The sequence below is a fragment of the Pteropus medius genome, unplaced genomic scaffold, assembly GCF_902729225.1.
Source record: "Pteropus medius unplaced genomic scaffold, Ma_sr-lr_union100, whole genome shotgun sequence".
Taxonomy (NCBI): domain Eukaryota; kingdom Metazoa; phylum Chordata; class Mammalia; order Chiroptera; family Pteropodidae; genus Pteropus; species Pteropus medius.
Genome location: NW_024352839.1, coordinates 235,093 through 256,737, shown reverse-complemented (window position 1 = coordinate 256,737; position 21,645 = coordinate 235,093). Strand labels below are relative to the sequence as shown.

General features: G+C 35.1%; 1 protein-coding gene across 1 annotated transcript in view; it reads right to left on the bottom strand.

Moving 5' to 3' along the window:
* Positions 1–4,305: 4,305 nt before the first annotated feature.
* ZNF567 (zinc finger protein 567) overlaps positions 4,306–21,645 on the bottom strand; it is a 28,948-nt gene continuing 11,608 nt past the window's right edge. Inside the window, exons 4-6 of the mRNA XM_039850141.1 lie at positions 9,835–9,961; positions 9,481–9,567; positions 4,306–6,450 (exon numbers count right to left, since the gene is read on the bottom strand). Of these exons, the coding sequence (XP_039706075.1) occupies positions 4,739–6,450; positions 9,481–9,567; positions 9,835–9,961 (1,926 nt within the window). The 3' untranslated portion in view covers positions 4,306–4,738. The remainder of the gene's footprint in view (positions 6,451–9,480; positions 9,568–9,834; positions 9,962–21,645) is intronic.

Genomic DNA, 21,645 nt, shown 5'->3' with positions numbered 1-21,645 from the left:
TGGGTTGTCTGTCTGCTTTAACCCTACCTCCCTGTAATTATTTACCATATAATAAATTCCGTTATATTCTATAGAGTTGCTTGCATTGTCCTTTGATCTTACCTTCTCGTTATAGTGGCTATTACACCTTTGCCCCCCATCAGACAATTTTCACATAATTGTAGGACCAGATTCAGCCAAATTTTCTGCCACTGTGTAACAAGCATCGTCCTTCTTCCAGTTTCCGATCAGTTTCCTAATTTCCTTCTGAGTTCTCACCAGAAGTGCCCTTAATTAATATTTCTACCAACATTCTGCTTATGATGATATATATGTTCTTTAAGAAAATAGAAGCTTTCTTTATCTTACTTCTCTCATCTTGAGACTGCATCAAAGGCACCTTTACCATTTATAAATCTAACAGTCTGTTTAAGGCAATCTAGGCAATTACTATCATGTGGGTTAAACTCCAGACTCTACCCATTATTCAAAACCAAAGGCACTTCTACATCTATAGGTATTTGTTTCAGCAAACCCCATTACCTGGTATCAAAATATGAACTAACTTTCTGTGGCTGTCATAATAGATAACTACAAATTTAGTGGTTAAATTGATAAACTGTGGTATATTTATATTAAAAACCAGCGGTATATATTTTAAAAAGTTGTATATATTTATAAAATTAATTTTGATATACTCAATTTTAAATGAAACGTTAAAAATTAAAAAACAAAAATCAAAGAAAACTTCATATCTGTCACTTTGAATTTTTACAGGAACACTTCAAGTAGGTACCTTTTTATGGCCAAACTTTTGCAGAATGTCTTTTCATTAGCTCCTTTCCTCCTCAGCCAACTGAGATAAAATTTTACATATATATATTTATTATTACATATTTATATATTTTTATATAAAATTATATATTATATAATATATAATTATATTATATATAATATAAAATTTATATATGATATAATTTTATATTATAATATATATATATTTTTATTTCCAGGGGTTTGTATGAAGAGAGCTTAGTATAGGATTTGAGAAATAATGGAAATATAAAATGTAAAAATAGGTTTAGGATATTTCTTGTCTGCCTTAGGATGACAAAAGTCTGGGACTGGCATACTTGAGTTTTTAAAATTTTTGTCACAATGAAGATAGTAGCAATGTGTCTCTTCTAATAACACCCCATCCTCTCAACTCCTGTAAATGACATATTTTGGTGGGTATAGCATCTATGATAGGAGAGTAGAAATTAAGGAGATCTTAGGAAATAGCTAAGAGCATAAATCTGTAGAGATGTCCAATGACTAGTACAAATATTTTTATGACTTGTATATAGGACTTCCTATATTGGCAATTCTCTTAGGTAAGAAAACAGCCTAGTCTGTGAGTCCATAATAGTACTTTTAAGTTTAGTCATTTACATACTGTCCAATAGTACACCATACCATCTAGTACCTCATACACAAGACTTACAAAACAGAAATATTATGTCCTACATACAAGAATGAAGTGGCATATGCATACAATGTTCTACTGCAAACAAAACATGGCTATCTCATGATATAATCAGTAAATCAGGTAGAAAAACAGTATATGTAGGGATGCCAGATAATTTATATTTTGTGACAGATATGGAAATGCCTAGGAGAGCAGAAACGAGCAAGAGTAGAATATCGAAGAGAATGTGACTCACACATTCCCAATATATTTGGTAGGCTGGGGCTAGAACAAACAGATGTAGTTAGACCATGCTTTCCCCGCCCCCGCCCGCTGTACTATATACCCAGGAAAAAAGGCAGGCTCGTATTCTTGGTCATGAGTATAATTCTTTTGTTAGTCACCACTGTTAACATATAGTAGTATTTACTCCTCTATAAATAGATTTATTCAAATGAAATCATTCTAGGTTCTCATAGTTCTGAATATAGAATCTGTAACCTAATCTACTTGTTATTTTACTGATATATATATTCTACCTAAACTCATTAAAAACCTCTAAGCATAGTGTGGAGAGCCGGTTGTAAACTGACAAGGTCCTTGCAACCTGCGAGGCCAACCAAAGGTTGCCTCACCTCCACAAATCCTCCTAAGAATGGGGAAGTAGGAATTGATTGGAGAACAATGCAGGTGTTGAAATGCAAATGATATAGCAGGCTATGAAGGGTGGGGGTAATCTACGGAAATGCAAATGATTATAGTAGGATGTGGAGGTTGGGTGGGGATAATCTCATTTTAGCCAGCAAATGTATGATCTTGTATAAAAGCAACTTGCAAAAATAAAATCGCTCTCTAGTGGATAGTGGGCCTCCCAATCCCAGCTTTCTGTCTTCTTTCTTTTCTCAATCTCCCACTGTTCCCACTCAGGTTTATTTTCCAGAGCCGCGCTGGATGTGGCAGGATTTACCACTTGCTGGACGCGGCAAATAGTAATTACTAGTTAAGGCTAAATTTCACAAAGTTTTGTCAAATCATAAAAGATATTATCTTTTATGTTACGTCCCTTTCAAGTCTAAATTTTTATCATGTCTGATTTTCTTCATCACCCATTGTTCTTTTTTGCTCTGAAATGATCTGCAAGACCAGGACAAGCATGTTTGCATTTACTGCCCACTGGTAATTGCTGCCCCTTTCTATAGGCCAGAGGGCTTGTTAAAAAAAATTTTTTTTGGCTTAAAAGAACATAGATTTATTCTGCAATCAAGTCATTGGCAGGGTGACACTCTCTGAAGGCTCTGAGGCAGAAACCATCCCACGTCCTAGCTTCTGGTTCAAGGTGCTCCTTGGCTTGTGGCTTCTTCTCTGCCTCCCTTACAAGGACACCTGTCATTGGATTTAGGGCCCACCAAGATAATTCATGATGATCTCAAGATCCTGACCTACATCTTCAAACACATTTTTCCCAAATAGGCCACATTCATAGGTTCTGGGGATTAGGGTGTGGATGTAATTTTTTGAGGTGGGGGCACCACTCAATCTACTACAGCAGAGCTGGTAGTATCCCTGGATTGATCTGCTTAGTAGAGAGGCCTAGGTGCTTCCCCAGCAGCTCTACAATTGGCCTCTTTCAAAGAAACCTGCCCAGTCATGGGCCTCATATCCAGGACACCCATCATCTGGTCTGTCCACTGAGTCCATGGTGATAAGCCATCCTAGGTTTGCCAGGCTGCCCTGAATATCTTCTCTCACCCTGGTGGGTCCTTGGCCCCCAGATCGCCAAGGGTCCATGTCATGCTGGATGTTGGCCCAGGGCCTTGTTAAACATTTTTTAATGTCAGAAACTTGAACTACCAACCATTTTCCTGCTTACTTAGATCTGGTTTACAGTTCTGTTCATTTGGGGGGAAAAAACACCCCAGCTTATTTTAATTTCTACTAAATTTTATCACACACAATAAGTGTATGTAGGAAAAATGGGTTAAAATTAACCTCCTCCAAAAGGGCATTTAGTAACACTGTTTAAGTTGCTGCTGTGCTTACTTTCAAAGAAAACATGATACAGATGTTATTGTCTCAGCAGATTTCCAATTCCCAAACATCAAAACCTCTCCAATGATTTTTCATTTGGGATTTCCAGAGACTCACATTTTCTGTGAAATAAATCAAGCTATAAAAGACTTACTTTACATAGGTTCATTACACTATATATATATGCTTACTTGTATATATTTTTATAATTGTGTCTATTGTGACTACTATGCTTCCAAATTTTACTCAACAATGTCCCCTCTTACTGATGCTGAAAGTGTATGCTATGGCTAAAAGTACCCTACCCCATAACCATGACAATTGTAAAATTCCCTCCAATATGACTTCTGTTTTTTTGTAAAGTTTAAGCCACAGCTAAAGGTCTTTCTACATTTGACATTCATATATTCATGACTAACAACATTCTCACAATTATAATATCATAAGGATTTCTTTTTAGTAGGAATTCTCCACTTGAATGATTGCTAAAGACCTTTCTCCTTGGATTACAATCAGAGCTGTTACTCTCCAAAGCAATCATGTTAAGAAATGTCTAAGAGAAGTTTGGCAGTTTTTATCATAGTTGAAAAAGCTTACATACACCCTTAGGGTGGAGTAAAAATCAACAAAAATACACATACAAAGAAATATACAAGAATATTTATAGCAGTATCTTTATTACATCAAAAAACCATAAAAAATACAAATATCCATTAAGAGGATAAATAGTGGTATATTTTTTAAATGGAATTGTATACAACCTGAATATGAAAACACTACTGTCACATGCAATAATGTATAGATCTTAAGAATGCTGAGTGAAATAAGACACAAAAGAATTCATGATGTATGATGAGAACATATAAATTTAAAGACATGCAAAAAATACTTCACAATGTTATAAGCCAAAGAAGCGTTAATCTTTAGGGAAGTAACAGCTACTTTTTATTCCACTGAGTACAATGAGAAATATAGTTCATATTTTCTTTCTCTTATGGAGAACTGCTTATAACTATTTTTCATCTTGCCTATACATATATAAGTTTTTAAAAAATAAAATGAGTCAGCAGAACTTGAAAAGTTTAAAAATTAGATTCATTGCTGATAGAGTTCAGTAACAATGACCATGCCCTTTTTATACTAATAAAAAGTAGACAAACAGTTATGATGTATGGTACTTTAAATTAATAACAATTACATTTTTGATTAAAATTACATTAGCATGCTCTAAAAAAAAAAAACTACAGTTTTATAATATGCTGGAAAGACTTCACAGAGTTATTACACTTCCATGTTTTCTCCCTTGTGAGTTCTCTGATGGACAATTAGGTTTCTTTTATAACTGAAGGACTTACCACACTCATTACAAATGTAGGGTTTCTCCCCTGTGTGAGTTCTCTGATGTACAATGAGATTTGTCTTCTGACGGAAGCACTTGCCACATTCATTACATTTGTATGGTTTCTCTCCTGTATGAGTTCTTTGATGATGAATGAGATATGACTTCCTGCTAAAGGCTTTTCCACACTGAGGACATTCATAGGATTTTTGGCCTGTATGTATTTTCTGATGCACAGTGAGGGTTGCTTTCTGGCGAAAGGACTTCCCACATTCATTACAAATGTAGGGTTTTTCCCCTGTATGAATTCTCTGATGTAGGTTGAGATTTGTCTTCTGACTGAAGGATTTTCCACATTCATTACATTCATATGGTTTCTCTCCGGTGTGAGTTCTGTGATGATCAATGAGGTATGACTTCATTCTAAAGGCTTTTCCACAGTGAGGACATTCATAAGATTTTTCCCCTGTATGTGTTCTCTGATGTGCTACGAGGGTTGTCTTCTGGCGGAAGGATTTTCCACATTCATTACAAATATAGGGTTTCTCCTCATTATGAGTTTTCTCATGAAGAGCAAGGGTTGTCTTCTGGGAAAAGGATTTCCCACATTCATTACAAATATAGGGCTTTTCCCCTGTATGAGTTCTTTGATGTACAGTAAGGTTTGCCTTCTGGTGAAAGGACTTCCCACATTCTATACAAATATAAGGTTTCTCTCCTGTATGAATTCTCTGATGTAGAGAAAGTGTTGTCTTCTGGCGGAAAGACTTCCCACAGTCGTTACACTCATATGGTTTCTCTCCTGTATGAGTTCTCTGATGACGAATGAGGTGTGATTTCAATCTGAAGGCATTCCTACATTGTGGACATTCGTATGATTTCTCCCCTGTATGTGTTCTCTGATGATCAGTGAGGGCTGTCTTTAAGCGAAAGGATTTACCACATTCATTACAAACAAAGGGTTTCTCTCCTGTGTGAGTTCTCTGATGATCAATGAGATATGACTTCCTTCTAAATGAATTTCCACACTGATGACATTGGTAAGGTTTTTCCTCTGTGTGGATTCCCTGATGCAGAATCAGTACTGACTTCCTGCAAAAGGACTTCCCACATTCAGTGCATGTATGTTTTTTTTCAATATTGTTTGCTCTTCTTTTATTATATTCGGATGGATTTTCCTTTCTGTAAGCTCTATGACGTGTAATTAAGCCTCCTTTTTTAAGAAATGATTTCTCGCAGTCATTATAACCAAGTGACTGTGCTGGAGTTTCCATCTTATGATACTGCACAAGTACTTCATTATGAATGGCAGCGCTGCCATACTGATTTTGGGATTTGACTCCATGGTGAGCTGTCTCTGGTTTAGTATTGAGAAGTGATTTCTCATATCTATTATACTCACTAAGTCTCTTTCTTGTAGAACTTAGATTACTAATTAGTTCTGAAACATTTTTAAAAATCTTTCCATGAGTAGCATACTCAGGAATAAAATTTTTTGAATTTATAGGGCTTCTGCTTAAAGTAAATGTCTTTTCATATGCATTTCTGTTCTCCTTAGTCAGTTTTCTGTGGTTAATGAATACAATTGATCTAGAATACTTATCTTGGTGTTCCTTGAATTTCACTAAAAAGTCTTCAGCTTTCCAGGTTTCTTCTAGAAAAGAATATAGTTAATAACAATTTGTGAATCTTTGCACATTTGCAACAACAAAAAAATTGTACTAGGGTCTATTATATGAAGCAAAAAAAACCCAAGAAAAATTACTCCATGCCTGAAAAAAAGACACAGAAGCTAAATAAAAACTCCTTCAGGGTAGAAAAGAATGAAAAAATAAACTGAACACTAATAACTTTTCCAGTTTGAATGAGAACTTCATAAAGAAAGCTGATTGGATATAAGAAGTAGTGGGAGAAGACAAAGAATGATGGAGGAGTGATTGATACTTGGATAGGTGGATTCGAGCGCAATGAAGTGAACCTCTCAAGGGCATTAACTTTTAAGGAGAATGGATTAGATTAGTATAAAAGCTTATTCAGGGAAAATATTAGAGGAAGGATAACTTTTGTAGGACACAGATCAGAGCCTATGCTTTTATACATCATCCCTAGATAGCAAGGTAAAACACTTCGAGTTTTCGCTACTCCTATCCTTGTAGCCATCAGTGACTAATCTTTAAAAGCATCAATTTCCTAGTGTTTAGAAAAACAATCCTACAGTCTATGTCTAATCCTTCATTTAGCTGGAAATCATTTTCCCTTGTGAAGAACTAAAAAAAAAAAAAAAACAATAGGAAATTTAAAACAGACAAAGGGTATATTCACCTGTGTATTCAGACTGCTGTTACTATCAATTCTTTCAGAATTGTTCATTTAAAAAAACTCATGACCATCAATTATAACTATTCCTCGTTTCAGTCACTGACTTTATTTTTTCAGGTTTAAACAAAGACTGTTCAAGTCTTTCCTAAATACAGTAACATTCCCTAACTTCAGTTCAGATCATTCATTCTAGTTCTAAATCACTCATTAACTTTATCCTTCATTTCTCTTTTAAGTTTAGAGGTATAATTTATTTTGTTACTGTAATCATCTACATCTAGTAGAATAATTTTAAATTTAGGCTCAAAAATCTTTTTCTGCCTTGAATACATTACCACCAATACCAATACACAAGGAATTTCTCCTGTAAACAAAATTTTATATCCCCTAGATTCACTTTTTACATTTAAACAAGTTTTCAAGGTTGTCCCCATATCTGACAAATCTCATCCATAAAAGTTTACATAACACTGTGCATGACAGGTAAGTACTGTTTGGTAGAGTCAAAACATTTTGATCAGAATTTACAGAGCCATGGTCTGAACAGGTGTATCTGAAAGAAATTTACAAGCACATGCTTTCTGAATGCGGGAAAAAGATATCTCCCCTGTACAGCTCCACAAACCATTCATGAAGCAACTACTGAATACCTAACATGTTATATACTACAGCAAAGAATATCGAAACAGAGGATCTTATCTTTGAGGGAAAGAATCCTTAAGCATAAACCATGTACAATCAGATATGAAATTATATAATCATATCCAAGCACTGTGTGTGTTATAGTTTGTAAGTAGCATGGGAATGCAGAAAAAAATGGTAGATATGATGTGGAGTAGTTAAGAAATAGTTCATGGAGAAGAAATCTCAACACTGTGGAAGGGAACGCAACACAAAGAAAAGTACAGACAAGATGACAAAACCTACATGTATGAAAAGAAGTTAGAACACTGAATCAAGTGGAAATTGGCAAGAGTTTTCTCCAAGAAAGAGAAATAAAGTTGAAAAGACCAGATTAAAGTTTATTATGTTAGTCCTTAAATGAAAAGTAATTTGTTTTGAAGAGTAATTTTAGTTTCATAAAACAAATAACAGATAACAAGTGATATATCTTGTCAGAAAAATAACAATATAAATTTAAAGTTAGAACCAAAATTATAGCAAAGCCAAATGGTAATTCAGTAGTCAAGACATGAAATAAGAGAGTTGTTATTTTGTATGATGTCAATGACAAATGAAAATATGGGAGGGAGTTAATATATTTCATAGGCTGATAACTTTACTATGAATTGTGAAGAGATTCTCATTAATGATGACAGACACAGAAAAATGAAGTGTATATCAGGTGAGAAAAATAATATAGAAATAGATAATGCAAAAGAATTAAAGAGCTGGAAAATTTAGTGATTTTCTTTTCTGACATACTGTCATATAATAGGTGAGACATCAGAGTACAGAACTCCTAAAGGCGTAGAACGAAGGTGGAAGAAATGTGCAGAGTATGTCCATTTAGAGGTATCAACATAAAACACGAAGCTTAAGTCCTGAGAATGGATGAGATTATTATAATTCAAAGGTTTATCCCTTGAGAAATCAAATAAGACTGAGAGTCTAGTAAGCAATATACGTTAAAAAAAATTTGTGTGACTATTATATGCTAGGTATTGTTCCAGGAAATATGGCCACAGTAGTGAAGAAAATAGACCAAGTTGGAAATAATCACTCAAAAAGTCAGGATAAGAATGAGTTAATGTTTTACCCAAATCAGGACTGATTTAAGAAATGATGGTCAGCCATATAAAATGAACCATCAAATTTAATGGAAGTAAATGCTAACTGTAAAATTATCAGTCTGGGCCAAAGCAAGAAAGTTTTAAAATAGCTAGATTTATAGTAAGAATGGCAACTTAGTACAAAAAACAAATATGAGGTAATAAAAGAAGGAAAATGGAAAGCAAATAAGAGACACATTAACCGAAATTTTTCTTTTCTAAAGATAGATTTAAGAAAGCACCCCCCCCCCAAATCTATATAATGGTAAGGAGATAATTCTGAGAAAGCTAGAAATAAACAAATTTTAAAAAATCTAAAAAAACCATAGGCCTATAGTACACTTTAATTATGTCAACAATGGTAACTATCTTTCATAACATTATGCAAATTAGGAAAGAATATTTACAGGGAAAGTGATATTTGAAAGTTTGCTTTAAGTCTGCAGGCACAATGGTTATTTCAAAGGTTAGGAGCCTTTGAAATAAGTAGTAAAAAGATACTCTCCAAATGTTTCAAAGGTGCCAGCCAGCACCTGACCACTATAAAATTTACTTTCCATTAGATTTCATCAGCCTGAGAGTCAGAAACTCACCTAAGCAGGTATGACCTGTAAATGATGTCCATGGCTCTTCTCCTCGTTCCAACTTGAGGATCACATCAGGCTTGGTCATGCGACACCCTGATTAAAGAAGATGTGGATTAAGTTGCTTAGGCTTAAATACATTTGAAAAATCAGTAAGGTGCATTTTCAGTACTACAAATTAATATACACCTTTGTATAACAATAAACTTAACACCCCGCACCAGGTAAGTGAAGACGCAATCATCCTTTCTACTAACCAAAAAGGATTCCTCACCTCTTATCCCCGAAATTCAAAATGACACATAGTTTAGGCATTTTGAAAGGAAATACATGCTACTGAAAGTTTCAGAGACGTTTTCTTACCCACAGAAACGAGGTGGCAATAGTTTTCCAACATCACATCCATGTACAGAGTCTTCTGAGCAGGATCCAGGTGCTGCCACTCCTCTCGAGTAAAGTCCACAGTCACATCTTTGAATGAAACTGATCCCTGCAATGGAAAGGAACTGTATTCAGAACGGGTTGACTAGATATTGGGACTAGTTTTGATCCCATTCTTTGTGGCACTCATATGAATACTTGTAATGAAAGCCTATCATTTTCCTTGTTTTGTGATTTACATTGTGAGGGATACGAAAATCAAAGGACAAGTACCTGCTGGCAGATTCATTCTAAACTCATTCTAAAAATATTTACTATGAAGTCACTTTGTACCCCCAAACTGCATTCTTTTCCTGGCATGCCAAGATAGAAAACACTATCCCTGCTCACAAGAAGTTAAAGCCTCAAAGCATGTAACACATATCTTCAAGAAAGACACAAACTTAGAAGAAAGTGTTACAGTTACTAAAACAGAAGTATGTGTGAGATGCAGTGTATTGCAAGGTCAGAACAATTTTTTCTGGCTTCACTGGGGAGGTTAATTTTTTCTCCCTTCGAGATTAATGTGTTATGCAAGAAAACCATGGTTTTAAAATGCATGGAGTGACTTTCAATATCCAGTAAAGCACAGTGAATTGGTCAGGAAAATAAACCCTCAGATAATAATTATAAAATGTGAACATAATATATAATAAATAAATAACAGATGGCGCTGAAAAGCAACCAGATCAATCAAATATTCTGAAAGGACAGCAACTACAAAGGCTAAAAACTATTAGGTTTTTGGCTTTTTTTTACGTCAAGGTACCTGAAACCTCACAGCTCTTAAGGCAGAAAACCACAGCATACATCCTCAAAGGTGGAAGAGAACAGAATTTAGGATGGCAGATGAGCTGCAGATTTAGGGATAAATTCTGGAAGTGAGAGAACTATAGAACAGATAAGACCTAAAATCTGAGTACAAACTCTGCCAGAACTCCAGGTTGATAGTCAAATTAAGCAATTGGAGAGATCACAGAGAACTGAGCAAAAAGCAGACAGAAGATACTAAAAAGAGTTTTGAACAACAGAAGTGCACCTAGTGAGATTCTGAGATTTCTTCATTTAACAGCATTCCACAATCTGCTAATAGCTCAAGCAGATTCAGGTGTCAGAAGGTGGGGCTGACAAAGCAGCAGGAAGTATAAGGGAAAAAAACGTTAGGGAAAAAAGAGAACTGGAGAAAGTAAACCCCCAAATCTATGTATAAACACTCACTAATTCCTTGCCTTTGAGCTAACGTACATGAAAACAAAGAGAACCTACCTCCCCTCAGGGTGCAGAGTAAAAAGCAGCAGCTAGAAGCTTAAGAACTAAGCTGATCTATCAGCTGCTTCACACTTGAGGGAGAAGGGGGTGGGAGGCAGTAGGGCAGAGTATGAAGCTTGATTCCAACCAATTGCCTGTGAGAACAAAAACCAATAAACCTCAGCAACAGACATAACAGAATTCATATTACTATAACATATTATTCACAATGTCAGGTTTCTAGCAAAAATTACCGGACATACAAAGAAAGCAAAACAAAACAAAACAAAAATGAGAGGGGAAATATGACCCCTATTGAGAAAAAGTCAGTCACAGAAACTAATTCCTAGTGAACACTGATGCTGGATTTTACCAAAAAAAGGCTTTAGAGCATATGTTCTAAAGGTGTTTAAAGAAGCAATAGAATGATGTCAGAAGCATGGCAGCATGAGGTATCTCCCCAGAAATCTTCCCTTGAAATAACAATGAGCTGAACATCTACGATTCAAATAACACCCAATATGCACACAAGCACATCTGAGAAGTCTGCGCATCAGAGCATCCAAAGGTGAGTAAAGCCACGTGTCTGGGAGGTGGATTAGGACAGAGGAATAAAGTAACTGTGATAGGAGCTGGAGCTCTCTGCAGGACAAGGGGGAGGGGAGGTTTCGTGGCCAGTTCTTGGCTCTTTGAAGATCCAGACAGTCCTGAAGGATCAGCACATTCCACACAGTGGTGCCTAGTGATCAGGGCAGAGACTGAGTGTGGCTGGGTGACAGCTGTGTCTTAGCAACTGCCATTGCCAGTGGGAAGGCGAGTCACAGAGCCTGGTCACGTCTGGTCATGCCCCTCTTCCCCGTATCCTCCCAGAGCTAGCACCTAGCCCCAGGGGAATTTAAATAATCAGTACTGAAACACACACTACAGTGATATCTAGGCAAGACAACTGAAACCTGGGGGATAGCATTATGGGAAGAGAAACAGCTACAAACACTACCTCATTTCCCAATCAACCTCACCCCCATTCAGTCAGGCTGATATGGAAGGAAGCTAAGGGGACCTTGCATCTGACCTTGGGGCAGTAATGGGGCTTCAGGGACTTTTCAGAGGATTGAAGCCCCATCACCCACTGTATCCTCCAATGAGGGTGGATCCCTGGGACTGACGTGACCTGGTTGCAGAGGAGGCACACAGCCCACCAGAGAGGAAGGGTCATTTTTAATCTCAAAGCAGAGGTCCAAGAAGCTTGGATTCCACCAACTCGAAATCAAAAGAAAACCCCCTTTTTATCAACCTCCTAAAGAGACAACACTTTATTATGAATTTTCTTGGGGAAAAAAGAAAAAAAGGCAGAGTACACTTCCAAAATACCCAGGCGGAAAAAAGGTCCATCAAACACCATGAACAACCAATGTAACAAGGCAGCACAGAAAGAGAAAAATTTCCAGAAAATAAGCTTCAAGACAAAGAAATATGCAATTAAAATGACAAAGAATTTGAGCCTGCACTTCAGAAAAAACTCAACAAGATGAAAGAAAATTCTGATTGACAGTTCAATGAACTCAGAAACAAAACAAAAAACAAGAATACCTTACCACAGAGAATAAAGCCCTAAAAAAGAACCCAACAGAACTTCTGGAGATGAGGTACTCATTAAAAAAGATGAAGAATAAAATAGCAAGCTTAGGAGATAAAGCTGACCAGATGGAGAAAAAAATTAGTGATATGAAAAACAGAACTCTGGAAATGACACAGAAGGATGAATAGAAAGACTTGAGAATGAAAAAAAAAAAAAATGAAAGAACTCTACAGAAGGATTATCTGACATCATCAGAAAAAGCAAAGGAAGAAAATGAGTATACCAGGAGAGGGAGTAGGGAACAGAGAACATATTCAGACAAATAGTCGATGAGAATTTCCCAAACCTATCAAAGAACTGAATCTTTGAACACAGGAAGCAAAAAGCAAACCCAATTATCTCAACCAAAAGAGGCCTTCTCCAAGACACATTATATTAAAACTGTCAAAAATTAATGACAAATTGTTCTCAAGGCAGCCACGGAAAAGAAGATAATAACTTATAAAGGAAAATCCGCTAGACTATCGGACTTCTTAGCACAAACATTACAAGCAAGGATGGGGTGGAACCAAATATTCAAACTACTGGTGAGAGAAATTACCAGCCAAGAATAATATAGTCAGCAAGAATAAGAGATATAAAGGAGAAAAAAAGACCTTTCCAGACATACAAAAAGCTGAGGAAATTTTCCACCACAAGGCCTGCTGAAGGGGTCACTGTACCTGAAACAAAAGGACAAAAAATTACATAACTATTAGTAAGATAACTAAAAGGCAGACAGAAGCAGGAAAGTGCAACCCTTATTAAGAACAGAGTATTATAAGCTTAAATATTACATAATGGTAAAAGGAAAAAAGAAAAACCAATTGAAAACAAGAAAATAAGAAATAAATGTATAGCATATATAGGAATAACTTGAGGCAACAAAAACAGAAAAGGGGAGGGAATAAAGATCCAAATTTGCAAAAGAGAATGGAGATAAGGCACACACAGAAAAATGGACCACTGTATATATATATATATATATATATATATATATATATATATATATATATATATATATATATATATATATATATACATATATCTATTCTTTACATAAACTCAGTGGTAACCACACACCAAAAATCCAGAACTGAAACACATATCATAAAACGAGGGAACAGAGCGAAAAATCATAGAACAAAATCAAATTAAAATGACAGAAACAGAGGGATAAAGAAACAATGAACTAAAAACCTTCCCTCTAAGATCAGGAACAAGGCAAGGCTCCCCACTATCGCCACTGTTATTCAATATAACATTGGAGGTCCTAACAAATGCAATTAGACAAGAGAAAGATATAAAAGGCATCCAAATAGGAAACAAAGATGTCAAACTGTCACTATTTGCAGATGACATGATTCTCTATATAGAAAACCCTAAAGACTCCAAAAGAACACTACTAGAAACAATTAGCAAATACAGTAAAGTTTCTGGATACAAAATCAACGTTCGAAAATCCATAGCATTCCTATACTCTAATAATGAAGTGTCAGAAAAAGAAGTGGAAAAAATAATTCTTTTTGCAATTGCAACAAAAATAATAAAATACCTAGGAATAAATCTAACAAAACAAGTAAAGGACCTATCTAATGAAAACTGTAAGACCCTATTAAAAGAAATCACAGAAGATACAAAGAAATGGAAAGATATTCTGTATTCTTGAATTGGAAGAATCAACATAGTTAAAATGACCATATTATCTAAAGCAGACTTAATGCAATTCCCATCAAAATCCCATCAGCATTTTTTAAAGAAATAGAACAAAAAAATCATCAGATTTGTATAGAAGCACAAAAGACCCAAATTGCCATTCTGAGGAAAAAAAAAACGAGGCTGAAGGCATCATTCTACCCAACTTCAAATTATACTACAAAGCGACAGTAATCCAAATGGCATGGTATTGGCAGCAAAATGGACAGAAGGACCAGTGGAACAGAATCGAGAGTCCAGAAGTAAACCCATATTTATATGGGCAAATAATTTTTGACAAAGAAGCCAAAAACATACAGTGGAGAAAGGAAAGCCTCTTCAATAAATGGTGCTAGGAAAACTGGAAAGCCACATGCAAAAGAATGAAACTAGACTGTTGTCTATCACCACACGCCAAAATTAACTCAAAATGGATTAAGGACTTGAATATAAAACCTGACACAATAAAATGCATAGAAGAAAACATAGGAAATAAACTCAAGGACCTTGGACTTAAAGAGGATTTTATGAATTTGACCTCAAAAGCAAGGGAAGTAAAAGCTAAAATAAATGAATGGGACTACATCAAACTAAAAAGCTTCTGCACAGCAAAAGAAACCATCAACAAGGTAGAGACAACCATCAGAATGGGAAAATATATTTGCAAGCAACACCTCCGATAAGGTCCTATCATCCAAAATATACAAAGAACTCCTTCAACTCAATAACAAAAAACAATCCAATCAAAAAATGGGCAGAGGATCTGAACAGACTCCTCTCCCTAGAGGACATACAAATGAGCAACAAATATTTGAAAAGATGCTCAACATCACTAGCTATTAGGGAAATGCAAGTCAAAACCACAATGAGATACCATCTCACACCTGCTAGAATAGGTGTATAATCAACAGGACAAGTAATAACAAATGCTGGAGAGGATGCGGAATAAAGGAACCTTCATACACTGCTGGTGGGACTGCAAATTGGTATAGCCACTATGGAAAACAGTATGGAGGTTCTTGAAAAAACTAAGAATTGATCTACCATATGATCCAGCAATTCCACTGCTGGGTATTTACCCCAAAGATTTGAAAACCCATATCCAAAAGATAATTGCACACCAATATTCATAGCAGCATTATTCACAGTGGCCAGGACATGGAAGCAACCGAAGTGTCCTATGATAGATGATTGGCTAAAGAAGCTGTGGTACACATATACAATGTGATACTACTCAGCCATAAGAAGAGATGAAATATAGCCATTTGCAACAACATGGATGGACCTCAAGATAATCAAGCTAAACAAAATAAGCCAGACAGAAAAAGTTGAAAATCACATGATATCACTTATATGTAGGATATAAACCTAAAAGCACAAATGAGCAGGACAAACAAACAGAAACTCATGGACATGGACTATAGGCGGGTGGTTATCAGAGGGGGAGGGTGAAGTGGGTAAAGGAGCTAAAATATATGGTAGCTGAAGGAAACTGGACATTGGGTGGTAAACACAATAGAATATACAGATGTCAAATGATGATGTATACCTGAAAATTATATAATTAACCAATGTTACCCCAATAAACTTAAAAAGAAACAATGGAGACACTGAGCGACCAGAAAACAAAAGATAAAATGGCTATAGAAAACTCCCATGTTTCAATAATCACCCTAAATGTAAATGGAATGAACCCACCAATAAAACGGCTTAAAGTAGCAGACTGTATCAAAAAACAAAACCCAACAATATGCTGCCTTCAAGAGACTTTTCTTAGCTATAAGGACAGAGACTCAAAGTGAAAGGGTCGAAAATGATACTCCAATAAAATGGCACCCAGAGAAAAGCGAATGTAGCTGTACTTGTATCTGACAAAATAGACTTCAAGATAAAAAAGGTAATGAGAGACATGACCTTTCATAATTATAAAGGGAACCATACATCAAGAAGACCTAAACTTATCAATTTATGCTCCTAATTAGGGAGCATCAAAATATGTAAAGCAACTACTAACAGAACTAAAGGGAGAAACTGACAAAAACACATTTTAGTAGGGGACCTAATTGGGAGCATAAATTGATACGTTTACCCCATTGTCAGCTATGGATAGATGATCTAACTAGAAAACCAGTAAGGAAATATCATTCTTAAATGATACATTAGACCAACTGGACGTAATCGACATTTACAGAGTCTTTCATCCCGAAACAGCAGGTTATATACTTTTCTCTAAAGCACATGGAATCTTCTCAAGGATAGACTATATGTTGGAAACAAAGCTAGCCTCAACAAATTTAAAAAGAATGAAATCTTACCAAGCATATTCTCTGATCATAATGCTTTGAACCTGGAGATCAACCGTAAAAAGAAAGCGGGAAAAACTACGAATACATGGAAATTAAACAACATGCTACTGAAGAATAACTGGGTCATAAAAAAATAAAAGGAGAGATCAAGGGATACATAGAAACAAACAAAAATGAAAGTACAACATATCAAAACTTTTGAGACACAGCAAAAGCAATAATAAGAGGAAAGTTCATATAATTACAGGCCTATCTCAAAAAACAAGAATAACCCCAAATAAAAAACTGAACATTACATCTAAAAAACTAGAAAAAGAATAAATGAAGCCCAAAGCCAGCAGAAGGAACTAATCAAAATTACTGCAGATTTAAATGACATGGAGAACAAAAAGACAATAGAAAAATTAATGCAACAAAGAGCTAGTTTTCTGAGATTAATAAAATTGACAAACCCCTGGCTAGACTGACTAAAGAAAAAGAGAAACAAATAAATAAAATCAGAAATGAAAGAGGAAAAGTCATGACAGATACCACCGAAATACAAAGGATTATTCAAGAATACTATGAAAAATTATACGACACCAAATTGAATACTCTGGAAAAAATGGACAAGTTCTTAGAAACATACAACCTTCCTAGACTGAATCATGAAGAACTGGAAAATGTAGACTGATCAACAGTATGGAAATTGAAACAGTCACCAAAAATTTCCCAAAAAGTAGAAGTCCAGAACCAGATGCCTTCAAAAGTGAATTTTACCAAACATTCAAGGAAGATTTAATACCTATTATTCTTAAACTTTTCCAAAAATTTTTTAAAAAGGCAATACTTCCTAACTAATTTATGAGGCCAATGTTATTCTGATACTAAAACCCGGTAGAGATAACAAAAAAAGAAAACATGAAAAAGAAAAAAAGAAAACTACAGACCAATATCTCTCATGAACACAGATATAAAAATCCTAAATAAAATACCACTAAATTAAATACAACAACACGTTAACAAAAATTATACACCATGATCAAGTAGGCGTCAATCTTGTAGCACAGGGATAGTTTAACATATGCAAATCGATTAATATGATACACCATATAAATAAAATAAAGAAAAAAATCATATGATCATATCAATAAATGCAGAAAAAGCATTTGACAAGATATATTATCCATTTATGATTAAAAGACTTAATAAAATGGGTAGAGAAGAAAAGTACCTCAACATAATAAAGGCCATATATGACAAACTGTCAGGTAACATCATACTTAATGGTGAAAAACTAAAACCTTCCCTTTAAGATCAGGAACAAGACAATGGTCTCTGCAATCACCTCTGCTGTTTGATATCATATTGGAAGTCCTAGTTAGAGCAATCAGGCAAGAGAAAGAAATAATAGGCATCCGAATTGGTAATGAAGTCAAACTGTTGCTTTTTGCAGATGACGTGATTCTCTATATGGAAACCCGCCACCCCCCAAAAAAAGAAAGAAAGAAAGAAAGCTCTTAAGACTTCACTAAAAAACTATTAGAAATAATAAACACAGTAAAGTTTCAGGATATAAAACCAATATTCAAAAATCCACAGCGTTCCTATATTCTAACAATGAATTTTCAGAAAAAGAAATGAGAAAAACAATTCCTTTTGCAATTGCAACAAAAAGAATAAAATACCTAGGAATAAACCTAAGGAAGAATGTGAAGGACCTATACACTGAAAACTGTAATATATTATTAAAAGAAATTAAAGAAGACACAAAGAAATGGAAAGATTTGGGTTCTTATATTGGAAGAATCAATATAGTTAAAATGACCTTATTACCTAAAGCATTATACAGGTTTAATGCAATCTCCATAATATTCCAATGCCATTTTTATTTTTAAAGAAACAGAACAAAAAATCGTGAACAGGCAAAGCAATCCTGAGAAAAAAGGATGAGGCTGGAGGTATCATTCTGCCTGACTTCAAATTATACTATAAAGTGACAACAATCAAAACAGCATGGTATTGGCAGAAAAACAGACACACAGAACAGTGAAGGAGAACTGTGAGTCCAGAAGTAAACCTTCACTAATAATTATTGACAAAGGAGCCAAAAACATACAATGTAGTAAGGAAAGCCTCTTCAATAAATGGTGCTGGGAAAACTGGAAAGCCACCTGCAAAAGAATGAAACTAGACTGCTATGTATCACCATATACCAAAATTAACTCGAAATGGATCAAAGATCTAAATACAAGACCTGAAACAACAAAATGCATAGAAGAAAACATAGAAACAAAACTCAAGGATCTTGGACTTAAAGAGGATTTTATAAATTTGACCTCAAAAGCAAGGGAAGTAAAAGCTAAAGTAAATAAATGCGACTACATCAAACTAAAAAGCTTCTGCTCAGCAAAAGAAATCAACGAGGCAAAAGACAACCAACTGAATGAGAGAAGATATTTGCAAACAACACCTCTGATAAGGGCCTCATATCCAAAATACATAAAGAACTCATACAACTCAACAAAACCAAACAATCCAATCAAAAAATGGGCAGAAGACCAGAACAGACATTTCTCTCAAGAAGACATACAAATGGCCAACAGACATATGAAAAGATGTTCAAGTTCACCTCCCTGTCTCCCCTTTCCCTCTTGTAACTATTAGGGAAATGCAAATCAAATGAGGTACCACCTCACACCTGTCAGAATGGCTACCATCAAGAAGACAAATAATAACAAGTGTTGGAAAGGTTCTGGGCAAAATGGAACCCTCATACACTGCTGGTAAGAATGTACATTGGTACAGCCAGCATGGAAAACAGTATGGAGGTTCCTCAAAAAACTAAGAATTGATCTACCATATGATCCAGCAATCCTTCTTTGGGTATTTACCTAAAAAACCTGAAAATATTTATCTGCAAAGATATATGCACCCTGTTTTTCACAGTAGCATTATTCAGTGTCCAGGTAATGGAAGCAATCGAAGTGGCCTATGAAAGAAGACTGGATAAAGATGTGGTGTGTGTGTATATGTACATATATACACACACAATGGAGTATTACTCAACCATATGAAAAGATGAAATACATTTGCAACAACATGGATCTTGAGATAATCATGCTAAACAAAATAAGCAGGCAGAAAAAGTTGAAAACCACAGATTTTACTCATATGTGGGAAATAAAACTGAAAGCAACAAACATGACAAACATACTTATGGGCACAGACAGTGGATTAGTAGTTACAAGAGGGAAAGGGGAGACAGGGAGGTAGATACGGGTCAAAGGGGTCAAATATTTGGTGATGGAAGGAAATCTAACTTTGGGTGGTGAACACAAAGTATAACAAATATGAGATATTGTTGAATTGTACACTTGAAACTTGTTTGATTTTATTAATCAATGTCCCTCAATAATTTTAATTAAAAAAAAAAATAACTAATAGAAAACCTGGCATGGAATACCAGAATTTAAACTATAAAAAAGCACCAAATGAAAATTCTAGGGGTGAAAAGTACAATAACTGATGTAAAAAATTCACAATATAGTCTCAATAGCAGACTGGAAATAGAAAAAAGAAGAATCAGCAACCTTGTAAATAGACCTATAGAAATTAAGCAATCTGAATAGGAAGAATAAAAAATAAGAAAAAATGAATGGAAACACAGAGATCTGTGGGTCAATTTCAACGTAATCAAATACAAATATAATTGGTGTCGCAAAAAGAAAAAAAAAGTCTGAAAAAATTTTAAGGCAATAATGACCTAACATATTCAAAGTTATTAAAAACTTTAACTTACATACCAAATTTAATGAACCTCAAAAGGATAAAAAAGAAAACATACCTCAGAAAATTCTAATCAAACTGCTGAAAGTCTAAGATGATATCAACCAAAAAATAATTATTCAGAGAAATTATCTATTAAAAAGGAAGTTAGCATAAAGTAATTTTCAGATAAAATATGAAAGAATTCATCACTAGCAGTACTGAACCATCAAAAATGGTAAAGAGAGTTCTTCAGGTTAAAAGTAAAAATGTCACCCAATGATAACTAAGCTCTTTAGGAAGAAAAAAAAAGGATGAGAACAGGTATATATAAAAGACTGTGTCTGTAAATATAAGAAAATATCTGTAACACAAGAGCTCCAGGCTGGAACTTGCACCTGGGTTTTGGATATTCTGCAAAAAACCCCAAGGCGTACCAAAGGGGTGAGACATGCCATTTATTACTCACAAGGCAGAGGAGCTCCGATAGCAGTTAGTTGAAGCTGCAAGAAAACAGCACCTGACCAAGAGCGAGCAGAGTTTTTATACACACAAACAGAGGGAAGGGTTATCTCATTACGGGAGTAGCCACCTTCTCAGGCAGATTGGAGTAAGATGTGCTGCTTAGTTACAGGAGCAGATAACGTCCATGGGAACAACAGAAAACATCCCTGGGAGCAAACACTGCTCTTTGTTTACTGCCTTCCTTATGGCTGCTGACTGGGCAGCCATATGTCTTCTGAGTACGTGGAGGGGCTATGGTCTGAATTAACCCAACAATATCCATTTCTTGCCTTCTTTAATAGACATGACTGTTTCAAGCATGCACTGGTAGACATTTTCTGCTGTTTTAGCATGAAATCAGCCATAATAATATATATTCAGAATGAATGAGCAAAGTTGTGTTTCAATAAAACTTCATGTATGGAAACTAAAATTTGAATTTCATAAAACTTCCACAGATAAGAAATATTCTGCTTTTGCATATTTTCACACATTTAAACTACGAAAACCATCCCTAATGTACAGTTTTTACAAAATTAGGCAGCAGTTTGGATTTGGCCTGTGGGCTGTAGGCCATTGGTTTAAAGTAAGCATTCTAAAACCAGTTACTACAAACATAAATATCTCATATATGGA